The sequence below is a fragment of the Brachyhypopomus gauderio genome, unplaced genomic scaffold, assembly GCF_052324685.1.
Source record: "Brachyhypopomus gauderio isolate BG-103 unplaced genomic scaffold, BGAUD_0.2 sc84, whole genome shotgun sequence".
Taxonomy (NCBI): domain Eukaryota; kingdom Metazoa; phylum Chordata; class Actinopteri; order Gymnotiformes; family Hypopomidae; genus Brachyhypopomus; species Brachyhypopomus gauderio.
The window spans coordinates 510,509-529,232 of NW_027506905.1; the positions used below are offsets into that span (position 1 = coordinate 510,509).

General features: G+C 42.8%; 1 protein-coding gene across 1 annotated transcript in view; it reads left to right on the forward strand.

Annotated features, from left to right (window-relative positions):
• The window catches only part of LOC143493316 (disintegrin and metalloproteinase domain-containing protein 10), a 22,090-nt gene continuing 3,366 nt past the window's right edge, over positions 1–18,724 (forward strand). Inside the window, exons 1-15 of the mRNA XM_076991669.1 lie at positions 1–299; positions 1,108–1,248; positions 1,651–1,798; positions 1,911–2,029; positions 2,906–3,061; positions 5,101–5,180; positions 8,537–8,659; positions 10,645–10,737; positions 10,893–11,061; positions 15,261–15,424; positions 16,561–16,732; positions 17,076–17,220; positions 17,513–17,696; positions 18,093–18,192; positions 18,456–18,676. Coding sequence (XP_076847784.1) covers positions 1,173–1,248; positions 1,651–1,798; positions 1,911–2,029; positions 2,906–3,061; positions 5,101–5,180; positions 8,537–8,659; positions 10,645–10,737; positions 10,893–11,061; positions 15,261–15,424; positions 16,561–16,732; positions 17,076–17,220; positions 17,513–17,696; positions 18,093–18,192; positions 18,456–18,676 — 1,950 coding nt within the window. The 5' untranslated portion in view covers positions 1–299; positions 1,108–1,172. The remainder of the gene's footprint in view (positions 300–1,107; positions 1,249–1,650; positions 1,799–1,910; positions 2,030–2,905; positions 3,062–5,100; positions 5,181–8,536; positions 8,660–10,644; positions 10,738–10,892; positions 11,062–15,260; positions 15,425–16,560; positions 16,733–17,075; positions 17,221–17,512; positions 17,697–18,092; positions 18,193–18,455; positions 18,677–18,724) is intronic.

Genomic DNA, 18,724 nt, shown 5'->3' on the forward strand with positions numbered 1-18,724 from the left:
AGAGCTCAAGACATCCAGGTGTCCTGATGCACTGGCCCAGTTCTCCAGTACCCTTATGGACTCTGTTTTCTTCTCTTCCTTTTCCCTGTCTGGTTTGACCTGCACCTTCAGCAACCAAAAGCAACTGCACGCCACAGGCAAAATGACTGTCTGCCGGTTCTCTGACACTCAAAGGTGTTTGCACAGCAAGGCTGAGGATGATTATTAGAAGAGTGATGGCTGGATTTATACACCCCAGATACTTTATCTTCAATCTCAGTGGAGGAGCGGGATCCCTAAACACTGCCATAAATACTGTGGTAATCGCTGTGCTTTACACTGCCCTTAACACTGTCCTAAACACTGCCATAAATACTGTGGTAATCGCTGTGCTTTACACTGCCCTTAACACTGTCCTAAACACTGCCATAAATACTGTGGTAATCGCTGTGCTTTACACTGCCCTTAACACTGTCCTAAACACTGCCATAAATACTGTGGTAATCGCTGTGCTTTACACTGCCCTTAACACTGTCCTAAACACTGCCATAAATACTGTGGTAATCGCTGTGCTTTACACTGCCCTTAACACTGTGCTAAACACTGTCCTAAATACATTCTCACATTCTCACGTCTGCTTTGAACATACACTTTATGGATCACAATACCATGTACACAATCACTGTTAAACTCCAGAATAACAGCCTCCTGCACTTCCCAGTGCTGTAATGCACTTACAGTATGCTGTATATACAGACAGCTTGTTTCTTCATTTGAACAAACAATACAAATACAAACAACACAACCTTTTTTATTACCTTTTGTATCTCTACCTCACTTTCACGGCACCTTTAAAATACTTGAAGATCATATATTTAGGTATATATAGCAAATGTCTTTTTCTGTGTTCTATTGTATTGGATCTAATTTTATTTGACACCTGCAGCAAGAGAAATGTCTTGTATCTCTTTTAATTGGCTAATAAAGTTTCTATATCTAACCACCCAGTTGATATTTAGATATTCATATCGTCTAGCTCAACAGCATGTCTGAATATGCCTCTGTGTGTGTGTGTGTGTGTGTGTGTGTGTGTGTGTGTGTGTGTGTGTGTGTGTGTGTGTGGTTCAGGCTTGTGAAGATAGTTGCATTCCTTTGCGAACCATTCGCAGGTACGTTGCCAGTGAGATGAAGAGATGGGAGATAGACCTTTAAGCACTGTGAAGATCTGGTCCCTCATCATTTATCTGCTGATAACGGGCGACAGTGCAGGTATGATGGCTGATCATCGCTTTTGCCCCATACTGATTTTAGTGGTGGCCAGAGTGGGAGGGTGTATTTGTGTTAGAGCATTTGGGGGATTCTTTAGCTTCTACTCCCAGTGGTGCAGTTAGCTGCCGGCCTGCCTGAGCACGCCCTCCACACAACACTTTGTATTTTGTTCAGCTTGTATTATGCGCTTTTGGCTTTGACGTATGCTAATGCATGATGACTTTACATTATGTTTTACCAGCTGTCATGTATTAGAGCTTACCACGTCTCAAAGTTAACTGAACATTTAGAGCACATTCTCAACTCAAAATGAATGACATTTTTTATTAACCAAGACAGCAAAATATTTGATATACTATATATGTTTCCATACAATGTTTAAATGATATTTCTTTATTGTAGAGGATTCAGGTGCTATCCGGCAGTTCATAAAGTACCACGAGTGGCTCCATTATGACAAGAACACATTGCAGCTGCAGCACATACGTGCGCGGAGGTATACTGAGCCCCAAAAGCAGGTTGTGCAGTTGGACTTCAAAGCTTTTCAGAGGTACATTTCTCCATGACCCCTGCAGAACGCCCACCGGGTCACACTGTCACACGTGGAGGAGTGTGGTGAAAGACCCACATAAAAGGCTTCTTTGCATGTTTGTTTATCACAGGGTGTTCCATTTACGACTCAAGCAAGACATTGATGGATTTGCAGATGATTTGAAGGTCTTCTTTGGCAATGAATCATGGACAGGCGATCTCTCCCACATATATTCTGGTGTGCTGGAAGGTAGAGCAAGCAATGTCATGGTGTCTTCACAATGGGATCATTTTCAACATCACTACAGTTGCATTTTGCTTTTTTTGTTTGCTGTGATGATGTGACCAATCATATTTGTGAGCAGAGGTGTCAATTCCAGGTTCAGAAAGTAAAAGTCCTCACCAGGATTTTGCTCAAGCTTGCTAGATTTTCTAATTAGTGCAATCCAGGTAAAATTAGTGGAATCAACACAATCCAGGAAGCCTGAGCAAAATCCTGGTGAGGACTTTTACTTTCTGAACCTGGAATTGACACCTCTGATAATGATAATGTCAGAATCAAGTATTGAATGTCAGAAATTGCTCACATTTCTTTGTACGGAACAGTTCTTCTTTGACACCGACACACTCACAGACCAAACAAATATCCAATTTGAAGTCAAACTCTGTTGTGTTCTGTTCTGTTGTGTTCTGTTGTGTTCTGTTCTGTTCTGTTCTGTTCTGTTGTGTTCTGTTCTGTTCTGTTGTGTTCTGTTCTGATCTGTTCTGTTGTGTTGTGTTCTGTTCTGTTGTGTTCTGTTCTGTTGTGTTCTGTCGTGTTGTGTTCTGTTGTGTTGTGTTCTGTTGTGTTGTGTTCTGTTCTGTTGTGTTCTGTTCTGTTCTGTTCTGTTGTGTTCTGTTGTGTTGTGTTCTGTTTTGTTGTGTTCTGTTCTGTTCTGTTCTGTTGTGTTCTGTTCTGATCTGTTCTGTTGTGTTGTGTTGTGTTGTGTTCTGTTCTGATCTGTTCTGTTGTGTTGTGTTGTGTTCTGTTCTGTTCTGTTGTGTTGTGTTGTGTTCTGTTCTGTTGTGTTCTGTTCTGTTGTGTTCTGTTCTGTTCTGTTCTGTTCTGTTCTGTTCTGGTCACTAGACGAGAGTGGGTCCTCATGTCAGGGTTCCATCCTTGATGGCCTGTTTGAAGGCTCCATTAAAACCTCCAATGGCACTTTCTATGTGGAGGCATTGCAGAGATACACTGCTGAGCAGATGGATCACCACTCCATAATCTACCATGAAGACGATGTCGGTAAGTGAAAACAGTTTATTTGTTCATAGGGAGGGTATGAAAAACCGGGTAGGGTCTTAATAACATGGAGTCCACATGATTATTTTGAAATCTCAAACATTATGCTACCTTCACAACCACGACTACCATGAGAAACTGGAGAGCAAAATCAATGACCATATGATCAACAAACATACTGCATTTTGATTAGGACACTGCAAAGCTTTTAGGATTTGACTGATGCTGTATGAATGATTGAGTGTCTTTTGTGTGTGTGTGTGTGTGTGTGTGTGTGTGTGTGTGTGTGTGTGTGTGTGTGTGTGTGTGTGTGTGTGTGTGTGTGTGTGTGTGTGTGGGTGTGTGTGTGTGTGTGTGTGTGTGTGTGTCCGTTTCTCCCCCTGTTCCAGCGTGTTGAACCTTTTGCATGTTTTGAACTCCGTATGCAGCCGTTGTAAAGCCTATGATGAACAATAATAGTACAGCGTATCCATGTTGTGGTCATGTGACTGCAACCACCCCACCATGTGGCCATGAAGGTTGCATTTCCCATACAAACACCATGGTGGACATTCATGCGTTAGCTGAAGTTTCTTCTGAGCATGCATTGCTGTCTAAGCATGAAATGCATAAGCTTGAAACCTTTTTAACTTTTTCACAAGAACCTATAATGTTTAGTGTATGAACTTTCTTAGCTTGCTAACCTTCACCATTCTGGTTTTATGTATGGATCCAGAGTACTGAACGCACATGACTGCAATCCACTTGTGTCCTTGAACTAAATTCCCTTGTTCGCTTGTTCTTCAAACGTGAAAAAAAAACATTTAAAACAGCCACGTTGGGCTCGGCTACATCTGGCAGTAAGACAGCGAGATCACCCAGGCTGCCTACATTTAGTTAGGGTCTGAAAATGCCTCCCAGACAATGACCAGACAGAACATTCAATGCATGCGCCAAATTCCCCAAAAGAACAGATTCAGGCACCTCTCAGTTCGACGTGTGAGTTTAATCACATCACATATTCATAGCCTTCCTTCAACATCATGTTTCTTTCAGTGACACTGCTCCATGTGTTTTACATTAGGTATTCAGATTAGCTCAGAAAAGCAAACTGTCAACAAAACCGTCTGCGACTCCATCAAAGAGTTCTGCTGAGTCAGTACCGATGGTGGCGTGCCCCGTCTCATTTGAGCATTCTCTATTCCCTCAAGCATCATTCTTCTGGACACTGAAATGAAGTCAGCTTGATGTGATGGTGAAGCGGTTTTTAAGGGCTCAGTTTCTTCTAGCCAGTAAGCACAGTCCTGGATCCTACATTTCTTAATTGTTCTCTCCGATTACATGTAGTTTCAATTTCATTTTGTGTGAAGACAATGGTAAATGTGGTGCATGAAGATCATAAAGAGCTAAAGAGCTTTGTTAACTCTTAACCCCCCCCCCCCCACCTAAAAAAAAAAGAAAAAAAACCCAAATCTAGTTTCCTTTTAACTTATTTAATTACATGCCATGGTCTGTGAACCTCAGTTTAACAGCTCTGCTTTAATGCTGGGAAGGTTCAGAAGGGCCTGCCATTAACTTGCTCCTGGATTGAAGGTCAGAAGAGATCAGGGTAAGGGCTCCCTGTCTGCACAGTGCTGAATCACGTCTTTAAATCGGCCAGAGACATTGGCCAATGTCCCTTAGGGTCCCTGGCACTCTCAGTTGAGAAACTATTTCAGTTTTGTGTAATATTTAACATTGGGAGTGAGCAAGTTCAAGGACAACAGCAGTATTCATTTATAATGATATTTCCACTGATCTAATCAGCTTGTCAGTACAGGAAATCATGTCTATAAGCTGTGGATGGATGTCTATATGCTGTCTATAAGCTCCACCATTGACACAGCCTCTTAATGTTTCTGCTTCATTTATATAGATGCCACAGTCAAAGTAAATCCCACTACCGCAGTGGCCTGTCCTGATATCATAGTTCTAAAAGTTTCCCTCTTGCTTTGTTCTTGTGTTTTGTTTCTGAGTTTTGCCTCTGGAGCTCAGATCTTACCAATACTCATGTTTCTGTGCAGACGAGGCCCTCCTGGGAGCCGGCCGTGCTGCTTTCTGTGGTACAGATGCACTACACAGCCTCATCGGAGCGCTCAGACAGGTCAGACATGTCATCGCCTGCACCTTCACCTCTACACACACACACACACACACACACACACACACACACACACACACACACACACTCATACACACACTCATACACACACACACACACACACACACACACACACACACACACACACACACACACACACACACACACACACACACACACACACACACACACTCACACACTCATCCCAGTTATAGATATGTTCAGATTGGCCATTTCAACTGTTACGTTTCAATTGTTCCACTTCTTTCCTGGGTGTATTTGTAAACACAAATAATTAAAATTGGTTTTAATTTTTCTTTGTAAAGCACAGATTGTCTGCTTTGAGACACAATCAATTACAGTTTTTTTTGCAGATGTTAAGACCTAATTTGTGAAACTTCTCTTTTATCAAAACTTAACACACAGCAGCCAATGCTACACAAACAACAGGCAAAACTTCTCACACTTTTGGAAAAAGCACACACTTCAACCAAAACTCTTGCAACTTTTGCCAAAACCATATTATTGCATCTAAATGCTACACCCAAATATCAGATGATTAGCCTTTCTTATATGTGACTACACACAGAAGTGTCAAATGGACATCTACTATCATGTGTTTGAGTGTTTAGTGTGTAGTCTGCTGTGAAGGTCTTTCAGAGGTCTCACATATACATGAATATTCACAAATGCTGAGGTTATTTTTGCATATTCAGTATATTTACACAATTACTGTAAGTAAACCGCAATTACAAGGGGAAGGATTTTTTTTGGTTTTGCATGAACACAATATCACAGTGGGGAACCGTCAGGGCCCTCTACGCCCTCTCAGAGGGCCTAAAATATTCTTAAAACATTATATATATAATTATCCAATTTTATTTTATCTACTTACAGTTTTACAATCGACATCTAAACAATTACAAAAATATAAGCAAATAAATTATTCAACCGTGTCTATTCAATCTGTGTTGGAAGGTGAGGGGTTAAGTGGAAGCCTGTGAGCCTGTGTCTCCCCCTATCAGGACTGTGATGCCCGCTGTTCGTTTACAGAGGGCCTGGCAGTTATAATTCAGCGCAATACCAGTTTCAAATGACAGTAAAATTGACCAATCATATCTTCCCTCTTAGTGGGCGTACCACCGCTAGCTAGTTTCGATTCATTCCTTTGACGCCCTCGTGCGCGTTGTTTACATATTCCGCTTCAGAGGAACACGGAGCTGTGAAAACTTATTTTGTTTGGAAACTTATTTTGCTTAACAAGTTATCTAGTACAAATGTTATTGTTTATTGCGTTTTTAAAGCTATACTGTCGTCTCAGTTTTTTCTTTATTCTTTATTGCAGTTTATTAGGAGAGGAAAAAATAATTTCGGGGGGGAGTAGCGGGCCCAGGTTTAATGGTCACGGTTTGCTACTGCTGTATCACATGAACAACAAAAACAACAAAAAAAAAAAAAAACACAAAATAACCTCAAGCTTCCTCCATCACCTGCTGAATGTATTTACACTGGGGGGAGGGGGGGGGGGGGGGGGGGGGGGGGGGGTTGGCGACCACCTCCATGCCAAAAAGAACTCACCAGCAATGGAGAGTTTGGTGGAGGTGAATCACAACAAATCGTGGTTGCTCAGTGAACCAGTTTGTACTTGAGCAGCCTGGTGCAAACTTATGTTGTCCCAGACGATAACAAACCTGGACTAACCCTAAACCTAAACCTGGACTAACCCTAACCCTAAACCTGGACTAACCCTAGTTGTGGTTCATCCCCCTGGTGATGGAGAATGAGTGTGTTGTGTTCTGTGTTGAAGAAGGTGATGATGTGCACAGTGTTGTAGGGATCGGTGAGGGCAGTCATGACCTGGTGGTTAGGGAACTGGTCTTGTGACCGGAGGGTCGTGGGTTCGAATCCCAGACCTGAGGCCATGACTGAGGTGCCTCTGGGCAAGGCCCTTAACCCTCAATTGCTCACTTGTATAAAAATGAGATAAAATGTAAGTTGCTCTGGATAAGGGCATCTGCCAAATGCCATAAATGTAAATGCTATGATGATGAGTGGCAAATTCATAGCGCAGTTGTTTCACAATGTCACTGGTCCAGTCCAGATAGACACACTGAATGGATGTTGCTGATGGAGACGTGGTCAGTAATGATGTTGCTGTTGTAGTTGTTGTAAACGTATACAGTTGTTTACTCTGACCATATTGATGATGGTCTCTTTCTATTCTGAGGTGGATAGCTGCCTTTGTTCCCCAGCAGTGGGTAGTACATGATGTAGTATGTATAGAGTATGATGTAGTATGTATAGAGTATGATGTAGTATGTATAGAGTATGATGTAGTATGTATAGAGTATGATGTAGTATGTATAGAGTATGATTTAGTATGTATAGAGTATGATTTAGTATGTATAGAGGATGAGTCTACTTATCTATTCTCATTTTGAAATGTCTGGATGATGCTACAGTGTAGCAGCAGAGATAAGGTTGGTCCATTTGCCTCCAGAAAAGCCAAAGCATGCTTGACCGCTTGGTCAACCAAAGTGGATCTGATCTCATCCATTATGGTTACTCATCCTCTTCCTCATCCTCGTACTCTTCATCTTCATCTCTATGCATTATTGTACTACATTGATGTGCAAACCAAGATTTGCACCTTGTGGCCTCTTTATAGGGATTAGACTTTGATGTCTAAAGATTTGTAAAAATTAGCTGGAAGTGTCGTAACCTGTGAGAACTGGCTATGGATATTGGTGAGTGTAGCAGTTTCTAAAAGAAACACATGGTTTTCAGTTTTGAATGTTGTGTCTTATGTGAACAACTGTGTTTAATGTTTTGCAAAAAGTGTGTTTTAGAATTTCTAAATGAGTGTAAGGCAGAGAATGTGCTTAATGTTTAGCGCACCAGGTCAATAGATAGGCTATATGGGTTAGTGTTTTCAAAAATTTTGCTATAAGGACCACTTCTTGGGTCTTAGCAGCTTCAAAAAACTGTAACAGAGGGTGTTGTTTGTTTTGCTGTCCTGTACTGAGTAATGATTGTAGTAGCAGCTGTCAGCCATAAACGCTGGAGTCTGCTATCTTTCTGATCTACTAGGGCTATTGTTTTTTGGCTTGGCTTGGATTACGACCATAATGTAATCACTCACAATGGGTTCTGAACAATTGGAAACAATCTCATCCGATTACATATGATATTTTAAGCACATATTTATGGTAATGCATAAATTCCGGTGTTTCGGTGGTTGTTTCTGAATATTGTCTAAACAGATGTGTACCTCTTCCTTGTTTTCTTTTAACCCCTCAATCTCTAGATGTTTCCCATGGAAGAGTGAGTATTCATGTCTCTATTCCTGTGATCTCCAGGATGTACCGGTGTCCAGGTCAAAGCGGACAGTGGACCAGTCCAAAACCAGCTGTCTTCTTCATTTGCATGTGGACCATTTGTTCTATGGGAAGTTTGGCAGTATTGAAGCTGTTGTCGCCCAGGTGATACGGAAATCCACTATGCAAAGCTTCACCAGCCAACATGCAACCTTGAACGACTGACAACACTATGCTACGATGCCAGGCTACCATAATACCGTTGCCTGTTATTACTCAATACATCCGTTGTGATTGCTTCTATACTACTATACAAATGTTTCCTCACATTTGAGCACACACAACTGCTCTCCTTTGAAGTTTGTTAGGGGTGGGGCCCCATGAAATAGCGGCAGTTGATAAACAGCCCCTTTAAGAAACTTTGCCAATTTTTTTTGCCCTGCCTCATGGCTCTAGGAAGGCACCATGCAAACAGAATCACAAAAAGTGGTCATTATGCAACATGTGTACACTTGAGTAGGATCCAGATATTTCAGGGACCTCTGTTCTATGCATGGTGCATGGTGCACTGACCTAGCATTTTGGAACAGTTTCCGTATTTCATATCCATTTCCATGTGTTATTTCTATTTGGAGGTTATGTACGTTTTTTTTTTATCTGATGAAGGTTTATTCATCTTTCTCCATTCACAGTGACTCCACTCATGCTATTTGTTTACCTTGATCGTGTGTCTATTTTCATCCTGATATTGCTCTATTATTATGACTTGAACCTTCTTCATTACCCTTTTCCCACAGATTTCATCATACATGAGTCATGCTTCCAATATCTGTTTGTAGAATATTCTGCAATGTTTATCATATGTCCTGTTTCCAGAGGAACAGGATGTTCAGGACAGAGGTTCTTCATCAGTTGTGAAAGCAAAGTGCTTCTCTGTTTTTATACACCCAATATATAATCCTCTCAGTTTTAAGACCATTCACAAACATATGACGGTCTTCCAGGCTGTTTTAGGAACACAACAGAGCTTTCGTGGAAGCAGAGACAGGTGCAGAGGCCTTGTGCCATGAATGAATCACCCCTCACAGCTGACTGGCCTGATGAGGCAGTTCCATAGCCCCCATATAAATAGCACTCATATTACTCCATCACGATGAGAGATGGAACACACAGCAATCTGATTCTGCTATGAATTACCTTACAGTAATTGATATGTTAATAACTTTAGTACAACTCATAAAGCACTGCATGCTCTCAGTTATGGATCACACTCTGTTGTGGATCACACTCTGTTGTGGATCACTCTCTGTTGTGGATCACTCTGTTGTGGATCACACTCTGTTGTGGATCACTCTCTGTTGTGGATCACACTCTGTTGTGGATCACTCTGTTGTGGATCACACTGTTGTGGATCACACTGTTGTGGATCACTCTCTGTTGTGGATCACTCTGTTGTGGATCACACTCTGTTGTGGATCACACTCTGTTGTGTATCACTCTGTTGTGGATCACTCTCTGTTGTGGATCACTCTCTGTTGTGGATCACTCTGTTGTGGATCACTCTCTGTTGTGGATCACTCTGTTGTGGATCACACTCTGTTGTGGATCACACTCTGTTGTGGATCACTCTCTGTTGTGGATCACTCTCTGTTGTGGATCACACTCTGTTGTGGATCACTCTCTGTTGTGGATCACTCTCTGTTGTGGATCACTCTGTTGTGAATCACTCTCTGTTGTGGATCACACTCTGTTGTGGATCACTCTCTGTTGTGGATCACACTCTGTTGTGGATCACTCTCTGTTGTGGATCACTCTGTTGTGGATCACTCTCTGTTGTGGATCACTCTCTGTTGTGGATCACTCTCTGTTGTGGATCACACTCTGTTGTGCATTACCCTGTTGTGAATCATTCTCTATTGTGGAACACTCTCTACTGCTGAGCAGACATCTCTTACACTGCACCATAATACTTTGGTCATCAACTGGTTTATTAACACACATTAACTACTACAAAACCTAATCATAATACCTGGAAATAGAAACTGCATAGCACTTTAGTTCTATTTACTTCATGTCCCAAGAATTATATATAACATTCTATGTGTTTGTTATATAGAGAATCTTTACTGGAGTCTTTACCCCTTTTTCAGGTTGCCTCTTATATGAAGGTGATAAATAACCTGTATCACAAGGAGGGATTTGATGGGATTGACTTGATCGACTTCAAGGTGAAATCAATGACTGTAAGATTTGTCTTAATCTTGTTTATTCCATTCAAAGTATCATTTCACAAGATGCTCTATCTATCTATCTATCTATCTATCTATCTATCTATCTATCTATCTAATGCCTAGTGAATAAAAGTGATCAAAAGCTTCACATTTTTCGTTCTTTCTAGATCATCTCTGAAGCAGACCCAGACGACCCACTACAGGAGACTTACATTGGCCCAGAGAAGCTGTTGAGTATCTTTTCAGAGATGAACTGGGGCAACTACTGCCTGTCTTACCTGCTGACCAACCGGGACTTCAGTGGGGTTCTCGGCCTGGCCTGGGAAGGCAAGACGGGTGAGACAGTTTTATAGTCGTCTTACTTATTAGGAGGACTTCAATAACAAAGTAAGGTTTTTAAAGGTTTTAAGTAAGGCTTTAAAGGTATTTAAAGTGGAAATCCTCCATACAGTAATTTGTGGTCTGTGACACCGAATGAGTACAGCATGGTAGGAGAATATCAACCCAAGACAGGTGTAGCTACCTTTGCCGGTTCTCACGACCATTCAGTGTCGTAATGGCTGCCAGAATGCACACGTTATCCAGGCTGTACCAGGCGCCACATTGTATTGACGCAGCACGAGTTGATAGCATCAGCTCTATGTTCATGTTTCCTTCTCCGAGGCATTAGCAGGGAGGGGGTGTGCTACTGTGAGTACTGTGAGGTCAGTTCGTGGAAAAAAGGTAGTTGGGACTTAAAATTCTGAGAAAGGTCACAGCTGCTGATGTAATGAGCTATGGATATGTAAAAAGAACTCGATGCTCCCTTTATGTTCAATCCGGAAACCTGGTCTGTTTACAAACAATGCAACATTAATGGGTGGGGGGTCTTTATCACAGTACAGCCAAATCCTCAGTCCCATGTGTTTTCAGTGAGAACTTTATTGTGGGTTGCACTCTTGTGGAGTCCATCCACCGGTCCTCTCTCCATGTAATTGACCTCGTAATAAACATTCCTCACATCTCAACAATCCCAGTCAGATTCCTCATTAGCAGCATGCTAGGACTTCATCCTGACCACTCGAGCCACTGCATGGCAGAAATGCCTTTGTGTGTTTCTCAACATCGATTCACCAATCCCATCGTGCCTCCTTCCATTCGCTACGGCACCCGTACATTCACATTACATTCGACCCGAGGTCTTCACTGCGCTGGCCTGCTGGGTAAGTCATGGAAGATTCCACATAATCAATGCTGTTATAAACAGAGAAAAAAGCACCAGGTTCCTCTTTCTCTCTTACTGCAGTGTCCTACAAACTGCTGGTGACAAAGCAGGTTATGTTTTTAATGATGCTCTTTGGGTTCTGTTGCTCTGCTGCAAACACATTGTCTGCTGAGTGCGTTGTGATTGGCTAAGAAGAGGGGTGTGAGCTCACGTGAGGTAGTGACATGTGACAAGCAAGGAACCCTAGCCCCTCCCCCATTGGGGTCAACGCTGCTAGACATAAGCAATGCCTGCATTCCTCTTTCCATGGGATTAATCTCCATGGTGCAAGAACCACATGTTAACACACACACACACACACACACACACAAACACACACACACACACACACACACACACACACACACACACACACACACACACACACACACACACACACACGATGTCCAGGACTGAGACCAGAAGCTCTCTCTATGATCAACAAAGCCCACCAACATCCTGGTGCCCCCTCATTCATTTAGTGTTGGTATGAGTGGCTGTGTTTCTTCTTTGCTTTATTTCAATGGCTCTGCTGACTGACAAGGGCCACTCGGTGGGAATCCTTGGCAGACAGTAACAGTTGGCTGCCTGTCACCAAAAAAGAACTTCATTATAAACAGATGGTTTTGTTTTGGAATTTTTTCCCTTCTTGAAACAGTTTTAACTTCAGTTTGTAATACATTTATTTGTTCTTTTGATTCAATTGGCATCAGTTCAAAGTAAAAAGTGTCTTGTGTGTTCCCTACCAATAATGCTCCCTTTTAGAGACACGTCGCTGATATACTGATATGAGGATCATGGCCGGATTCTGAGACACTCCTCCTGAGTGCTTATGGAACCTGACCCACCTAATCTCCTGGTGTATGAAGAAGAGCCCTGAGAAGGGTCCAATACTTCACCAAAATGCACAACATTGGACTGTTTGGATCACACAGAACATGGCATTGCTGGAACACACACCCCCGTGGTAGGCTGGCTTTTCTAGCTCCACAGCTAGTTTGGGTCTTAATGCAACCAGGAGGAAACTCTTGGTTTGATCCTGACAGCGCTTAGAAGATTTCACGGTTCATGTTTTTTATCCTTTACATGGTGATTATGTCCATGCAAAGCTAATTAATCACAAAGGGTTCCAGGTCTTTTGTGGTGTGTTTCTAATATTCTTCTCCTCACACAGGAGATGCACTTTTAATGCACTTTCTCTTTGCATGCAGAACATGCCAGGTTCATTAAGGGGGGCTTAATTTAATTTTACATTTCATTAATTTCATGCAGACTTCATTTTTGTTTTAGTTCAAAAACATACATGCAGTATGATTATTAAATGACATCTCTACGATAGTATATGTTGTTTTATTTAGATTTCTTTTTTTGTTAGTTCCGTCCTGAATTCTGTTGTTACAATATGATGCAATTATTATTTAGTGGCCAACCCACAATGTAACAATGTCATTCAGTGTCAGCAAACAGAATATGACACTATCTCTGTAGCTCTGTATTGTGGTGCTGAACACAACTGATCTGTGAGGGCTGACAGGGAGGTGATCCCCACCACAGCCCTGCAGAAGTGTCACATACCAGCACTGGCAATGTCAGAGGCCAGTGGGAAATAAAGCTCTGCGTCTTGAGGAGTCACGACCTCAGTGAGTGGAAAACGAGCAGGCTTCAGGCCACCACAGTGACAGTCTGGCCACGCCCCTGCCGCCTCACCCCGATCTTCACACAACGACTCTAGTAAGATCTTGTTTCATGTGGAGTTCATTCAAATGGACGAGGCAGTACAGAACAGTGCTGCTCTGTTTTCCCAAGTGGCTTTTCCCCCGTGATTCTGCAGAGGTCATGTTTGTGTGAAGCAAAGAGAAACGTTCTTCTCATTTGTCTGCGTTCCGGCTCAGTGGAGAGTGACAGGAGCGAGAGGGGCTCTCACGACACTCGGAGGGACAGGCCGAAGACTCAGCAGTAGCAGCCCTGGGAGAGCAGCGTTAGCACTGCGCTGCCTGGCTGGGTGGCTGATTCAAAGTCATGTGAGACCAGGGTAACAGAGCACGTAGGATAAGCCATTGGCTTGGTGAAAGGTTCCCGTGACATTCTAGTCTGTACAGTTCACATTATGCTCAGTTCTGGTTGCTGCAGTTCACATTATGCTCAATTTACAATGAACACTTTGGATCAAGTCAGTCTAATGATTTTTAACCCACTCATGTCATATTCCAGGTACATGTAGCTGGAAGGTCGGGGCCCCATCAAAAAATATTGTTCTGGTCCCACGCCTAATAGAAAGGGGCCTTACAATAAACACCACCTTTCACACGTCTAGTAAATGAGCTGTTCATAAGTGAAGTTAGACCCATGATTCCAGGAGCAGAACTGCTTGGTTAAATATGCCCTCATTTATAGTCACCTCGTTAATGCAACATGGGAAGAAATGATACAGACCATTTCCACACAACTGCCGTCGGTGGCTAAGAGTAAACTGGCATTGGTGAGCAGTTTGTCCATGTGCATAAACTTAGAATCTTGTTACAGAAATATTGAGTTTGTTTGTCTGTTTGATCACTACTGCCAATGACTGTAAATAGAATAGTTTGATCAGACGTTTTTGCACTGAAGAGTAGTTCTATTGGCAGGATGAATTCATGCTTTTGTTTTTCATGTTGGAAAAGAAAAAGTTCAAGAAAATTATTTCATTGCAGGTCACTAGGCTGTGTTAGCCTAACTAGCATAGCTTCTGTCATTCACCCATCGTTCATTCTGTATGAATCCTCTTCTCCATGGACCCTCTACAGCAGATACAGATTTCTCTTCAGTATTCATGTCTTCAGATCAAACGACAGGTTATGTAGATCTCTGGAGTCAGTTACATGGCAGATCACCCCCCCCGCAACAGCCCTTTGGGAGAGAAGACATCATTGCAGGGTGGTGTGTGAAGAAACCCATCTGTTTGTGATCAGCGGCGCATCGCTTGCTAACTTTACATGCGCCTGGTATGCAGGGGAGCCCATGGGAGGATGGGAGGGGAGAAGAACGCTCTGATGGTTGCTTCTCACTTGCAATCATGGTGGAAAAGCCTCAGGTCCTCCTCAGGGTTGTCAGCAGCTCAATTTCTTGGAGAGAGGACCCCACTTCTCTGATGGAGAATGAATTGAACTGAACTGAAATGTTTGGTTAAGAACATTGCCAAGAAGGTCAAGAATGTACCACACAAGGCATTTGAAGCTCTCTCCTCAGCCCCATTTCCCCTCAGCTATTTCTTCACAATATCCTCTCCTCTCTTCTCCTCTCCTCTCTTCTCCAGATGACTGGGGAGGGATATGCTCCAAACACATGTATTTGAAGGATGGCCGTAGTTCCAGTCTGAACACCGGTCTGGTCACCCTGAAGAACTTTGGACGCTACCTGCCACCCAAATTTGTCCAGCTGACTTTTGCACATGAGCTTGGCCACAGTCTGGGTGCTCCTGTGAGTAGAAACCTTCCATTCTTCCATCTGATTTCTCTGTTGAAGCAGATGTTGAATAGATCTTTAGGGTTAGAGCAGGCAGAATTGTATGGTAAGATAATGTGTGAAGAGACCTTGAGTTTCAGAAACCCTATGTAAAATAAAACAGCTATTACACTTTTAGACCTGCAACTGGCCCAGCAGAGCAGTTATCTCCAACGTCTGACCGAATCAGCTAATTATCAAGCTAACTATCAGAGCTGGGAAATGAGAAGTCTTTCAGAATTCATCCTCCATTGGGGGGGACTTTGTCATCATCACTGACTTATTTACACAATTTACATTATTGACCATATTTATTTGCTTAAATATGGAGAAAATTGCATGAAACAAGATGCTGCTGTTTCACATCCCAGTACACTCAGCTCCAAAACAAGACCTCTGTGTGTCTGAGCATGTCGAAACCTTTAAGAGAACAGAAGCTATCAGTTAAATGGTAGTCTATTGGAGTGATGTAGGGTTCACATACACACTTCACAGCCTAGACTGCATGCAAAACGTCAGACACTGACAGAAGAAAACAGAAGACTACATGATTTTCTACATGCATAAGGTAAAAATACTCAGCCAGCCAAACATTGCCAACAAACTCAGTCAGCCTCCAATCACAGCCACGATTCCCATATCACTTCTGACTGGTTAGAACAGACAAAGAGTCATTTTCTCTCCACCACTGAAGCCTGAAGCAAGAGCAGACGATGGAGAGTAATGAAAGCCTTTAGTTCGTCTCAACTTCACTCAACCCCCACAAACATTGTGTGTACAATGGAAGTAAAACGCACTGAAAACAGGCCGTTGTTGTGTACTTTCATGTTCCATAATAATAAAATCCAGTTCTTTCCTCATTCTTAAATGCTACCCAAGAGACTCAAGAGGCCAGAAGACTTTGTAGGTTACATTTAGACTATAGCTCCACAATTGTGTTTTTTCATGGGAACTGCCAGGTCTCTGAACAGCAGATTCTTGCCACTACATTGGCGGATCAACTGTGTAAAAATCTGAGCATGCATACAGCGAGCTTCCATGCGCTTGCTGCGATTATGATGTCAGACTCGGGTTATGCTCAGACGGCTTGTGCGTTGTGTTTACCGTGTCAGCATGACGAGGGTTCGGACTGTGGGGGTCTGGAGATCACTGGAGGGAAAGGACGGTTCCTTATGTTCCCACAAGCAGCTGACGTGGTCCAGGAGAACAGCGACCGATTCTCCCCCTGCAGCCTTCGTCACATCAGCCGTCTGCTTCAGATTAAGAAAGACAAATGCTTTGTGGGTGAGACATCAAAGTCCTCTTGTAAGCCACTAGTAGAGAACATGCCCACTTCCAGACCTGGATAGCCATGGCACTGCATGGTTTGTCTAACCTGACTGACATTAAGTCAACAAGTTCTTGGTAATTAAATGCTGAGTCACACCTGGGGCGCTGGTGCAGACACATGACCTTGAAGTGCTCTGACTGGAATCTCCTATCTCTGTTGGGAATATGAATATGTCTTCATATGTCTTACATTTGCTTATCAGTCTCTATCTGAGAATTCACCTCGCATCTCTTAATGAGCTCACCTCTGTGAAGTAAGGCGTGTAGCTTGCCCTATGAACAGGTTGTGTCTCATCAGTCAGTGATCAGCCTATCTGTGGAAACCGGATTTTGGAGAAGGGAGAGGAGTGCGATGTGGGCCACGATGAAGGAGATCCGTGCTGTTACAGCTCTAAGGCGCCAATAGGCACACAGTGTCGTCTCAAGCCCAGCAAGAAGTGCAGGTAAGCCATGATGTCCAACAGCCCCTTTCAACTCTTCCACACTTCATTAAATCATTTCAACACACACACACACACACATGTAAATGTAACCTGCGATTATTTACTATCTATCTAAAAATGTTAATAACTACAGATACAATATTGGACAGACAGTTCTCTGTTTCTAGTTATGACACTGGTTTTCTTTTGGCCAGCTTGACCTTGAATCTTGAACATGCTACTTTACAATCTTGCGGTTAGCAACACTGTCTGTTTCTCAGCCGTATTTCTGCCTTATTTCTGGGGGCTTCAGTCCCAGCCAAGGACTTTGTTGCAGTTCCTCTTGCGTCTACAAGAACTCTGGACTCACCTGTGAGGAAGTCTCTGAGTGTCGAATGAAGAGTGTGTGCACAGGGCTGTCTGCCGTTTGCCCTAGACCGCCAGCAAAGCCAAATCTGACAGTGTGCAGTCTGGGAACACGCGTTTGTCATAATGGGGTGCGCCAATAATCACAATCACCACCATATGTGCAAATGTACTTGTGCATGAAATAGACTTTATATGATGTATTCTTAAATTGATTGAAAAATTGACATTTTGTGTTTATTAGAATCTAGAATTGTGCCAGGATTTGTAGTAAATAATGCCTTCGTGAAAAAAATGTATCTGTACGAGAATGTGAATTGTAAACATATGACCAAAGGGAGTCGTGTGGTGGTCTGAGAATTAACAATGTTAATCAAAGCTGAAGCATTAGAACCATTTGGAGCTGATGATCTTGGGGTCATTGGAGCTTTCCAAGGACGATTAATCATTGTTTTTTATTCATTTCAAAGTGCCGAATGTCCTTCAGCGATTTGAAGTGTGGGTGTTGTTTTGCCCTTCTGGAGCAGGAATGTTCCCGGTCCCTCTGTGTGACACACGGCCTGGAGCAGTGCGAGTGTCCCGGGGAGAGCAGGAAGAAGAGGTGTCACATGTGCTGCCAGCATGCGGGTAAACAACAACACCTCACAACTCTGAGCAAAACAAGACTTACACTAACAGCTGTTTATCAGATCACTGCCTGGACCGACAGGACCACAGAAGAGTCCTACTTGATTTTCCATTCAAGTGAATTCAGTTCAAGCTAGCACAGACATACTCCATAGCATAGAAATGCAAAGCAAATCTAAATTTTTTTTTTGCTCAATATGGGACAAAAATACATTTTCTATTATTGTTTTCCATATATGTCCATTGTAATCTCTTGTGGATAGGTAAGCCACACACCTGTGCGAGCACCACCTCCTCCGTGCTGTCCATGTTCTTTAAGGGAAGGCAGGTGGCCCTGGTGCCTGGAAGCCCCTGCTCTAAAAACCAGGGCTACTGCGACCACTTCCAAACGTGTCGGCTGCTGGATGCTGATGGCCCCATAGCGAGGCTGAAAAACTCCTTCTTACACCTGAATGAATTCAGTGATCTGGCAGACTGGATGAAGGTTCGTTTGAACATTATGGAACCTTATATGTTTGTTCATATGACATCT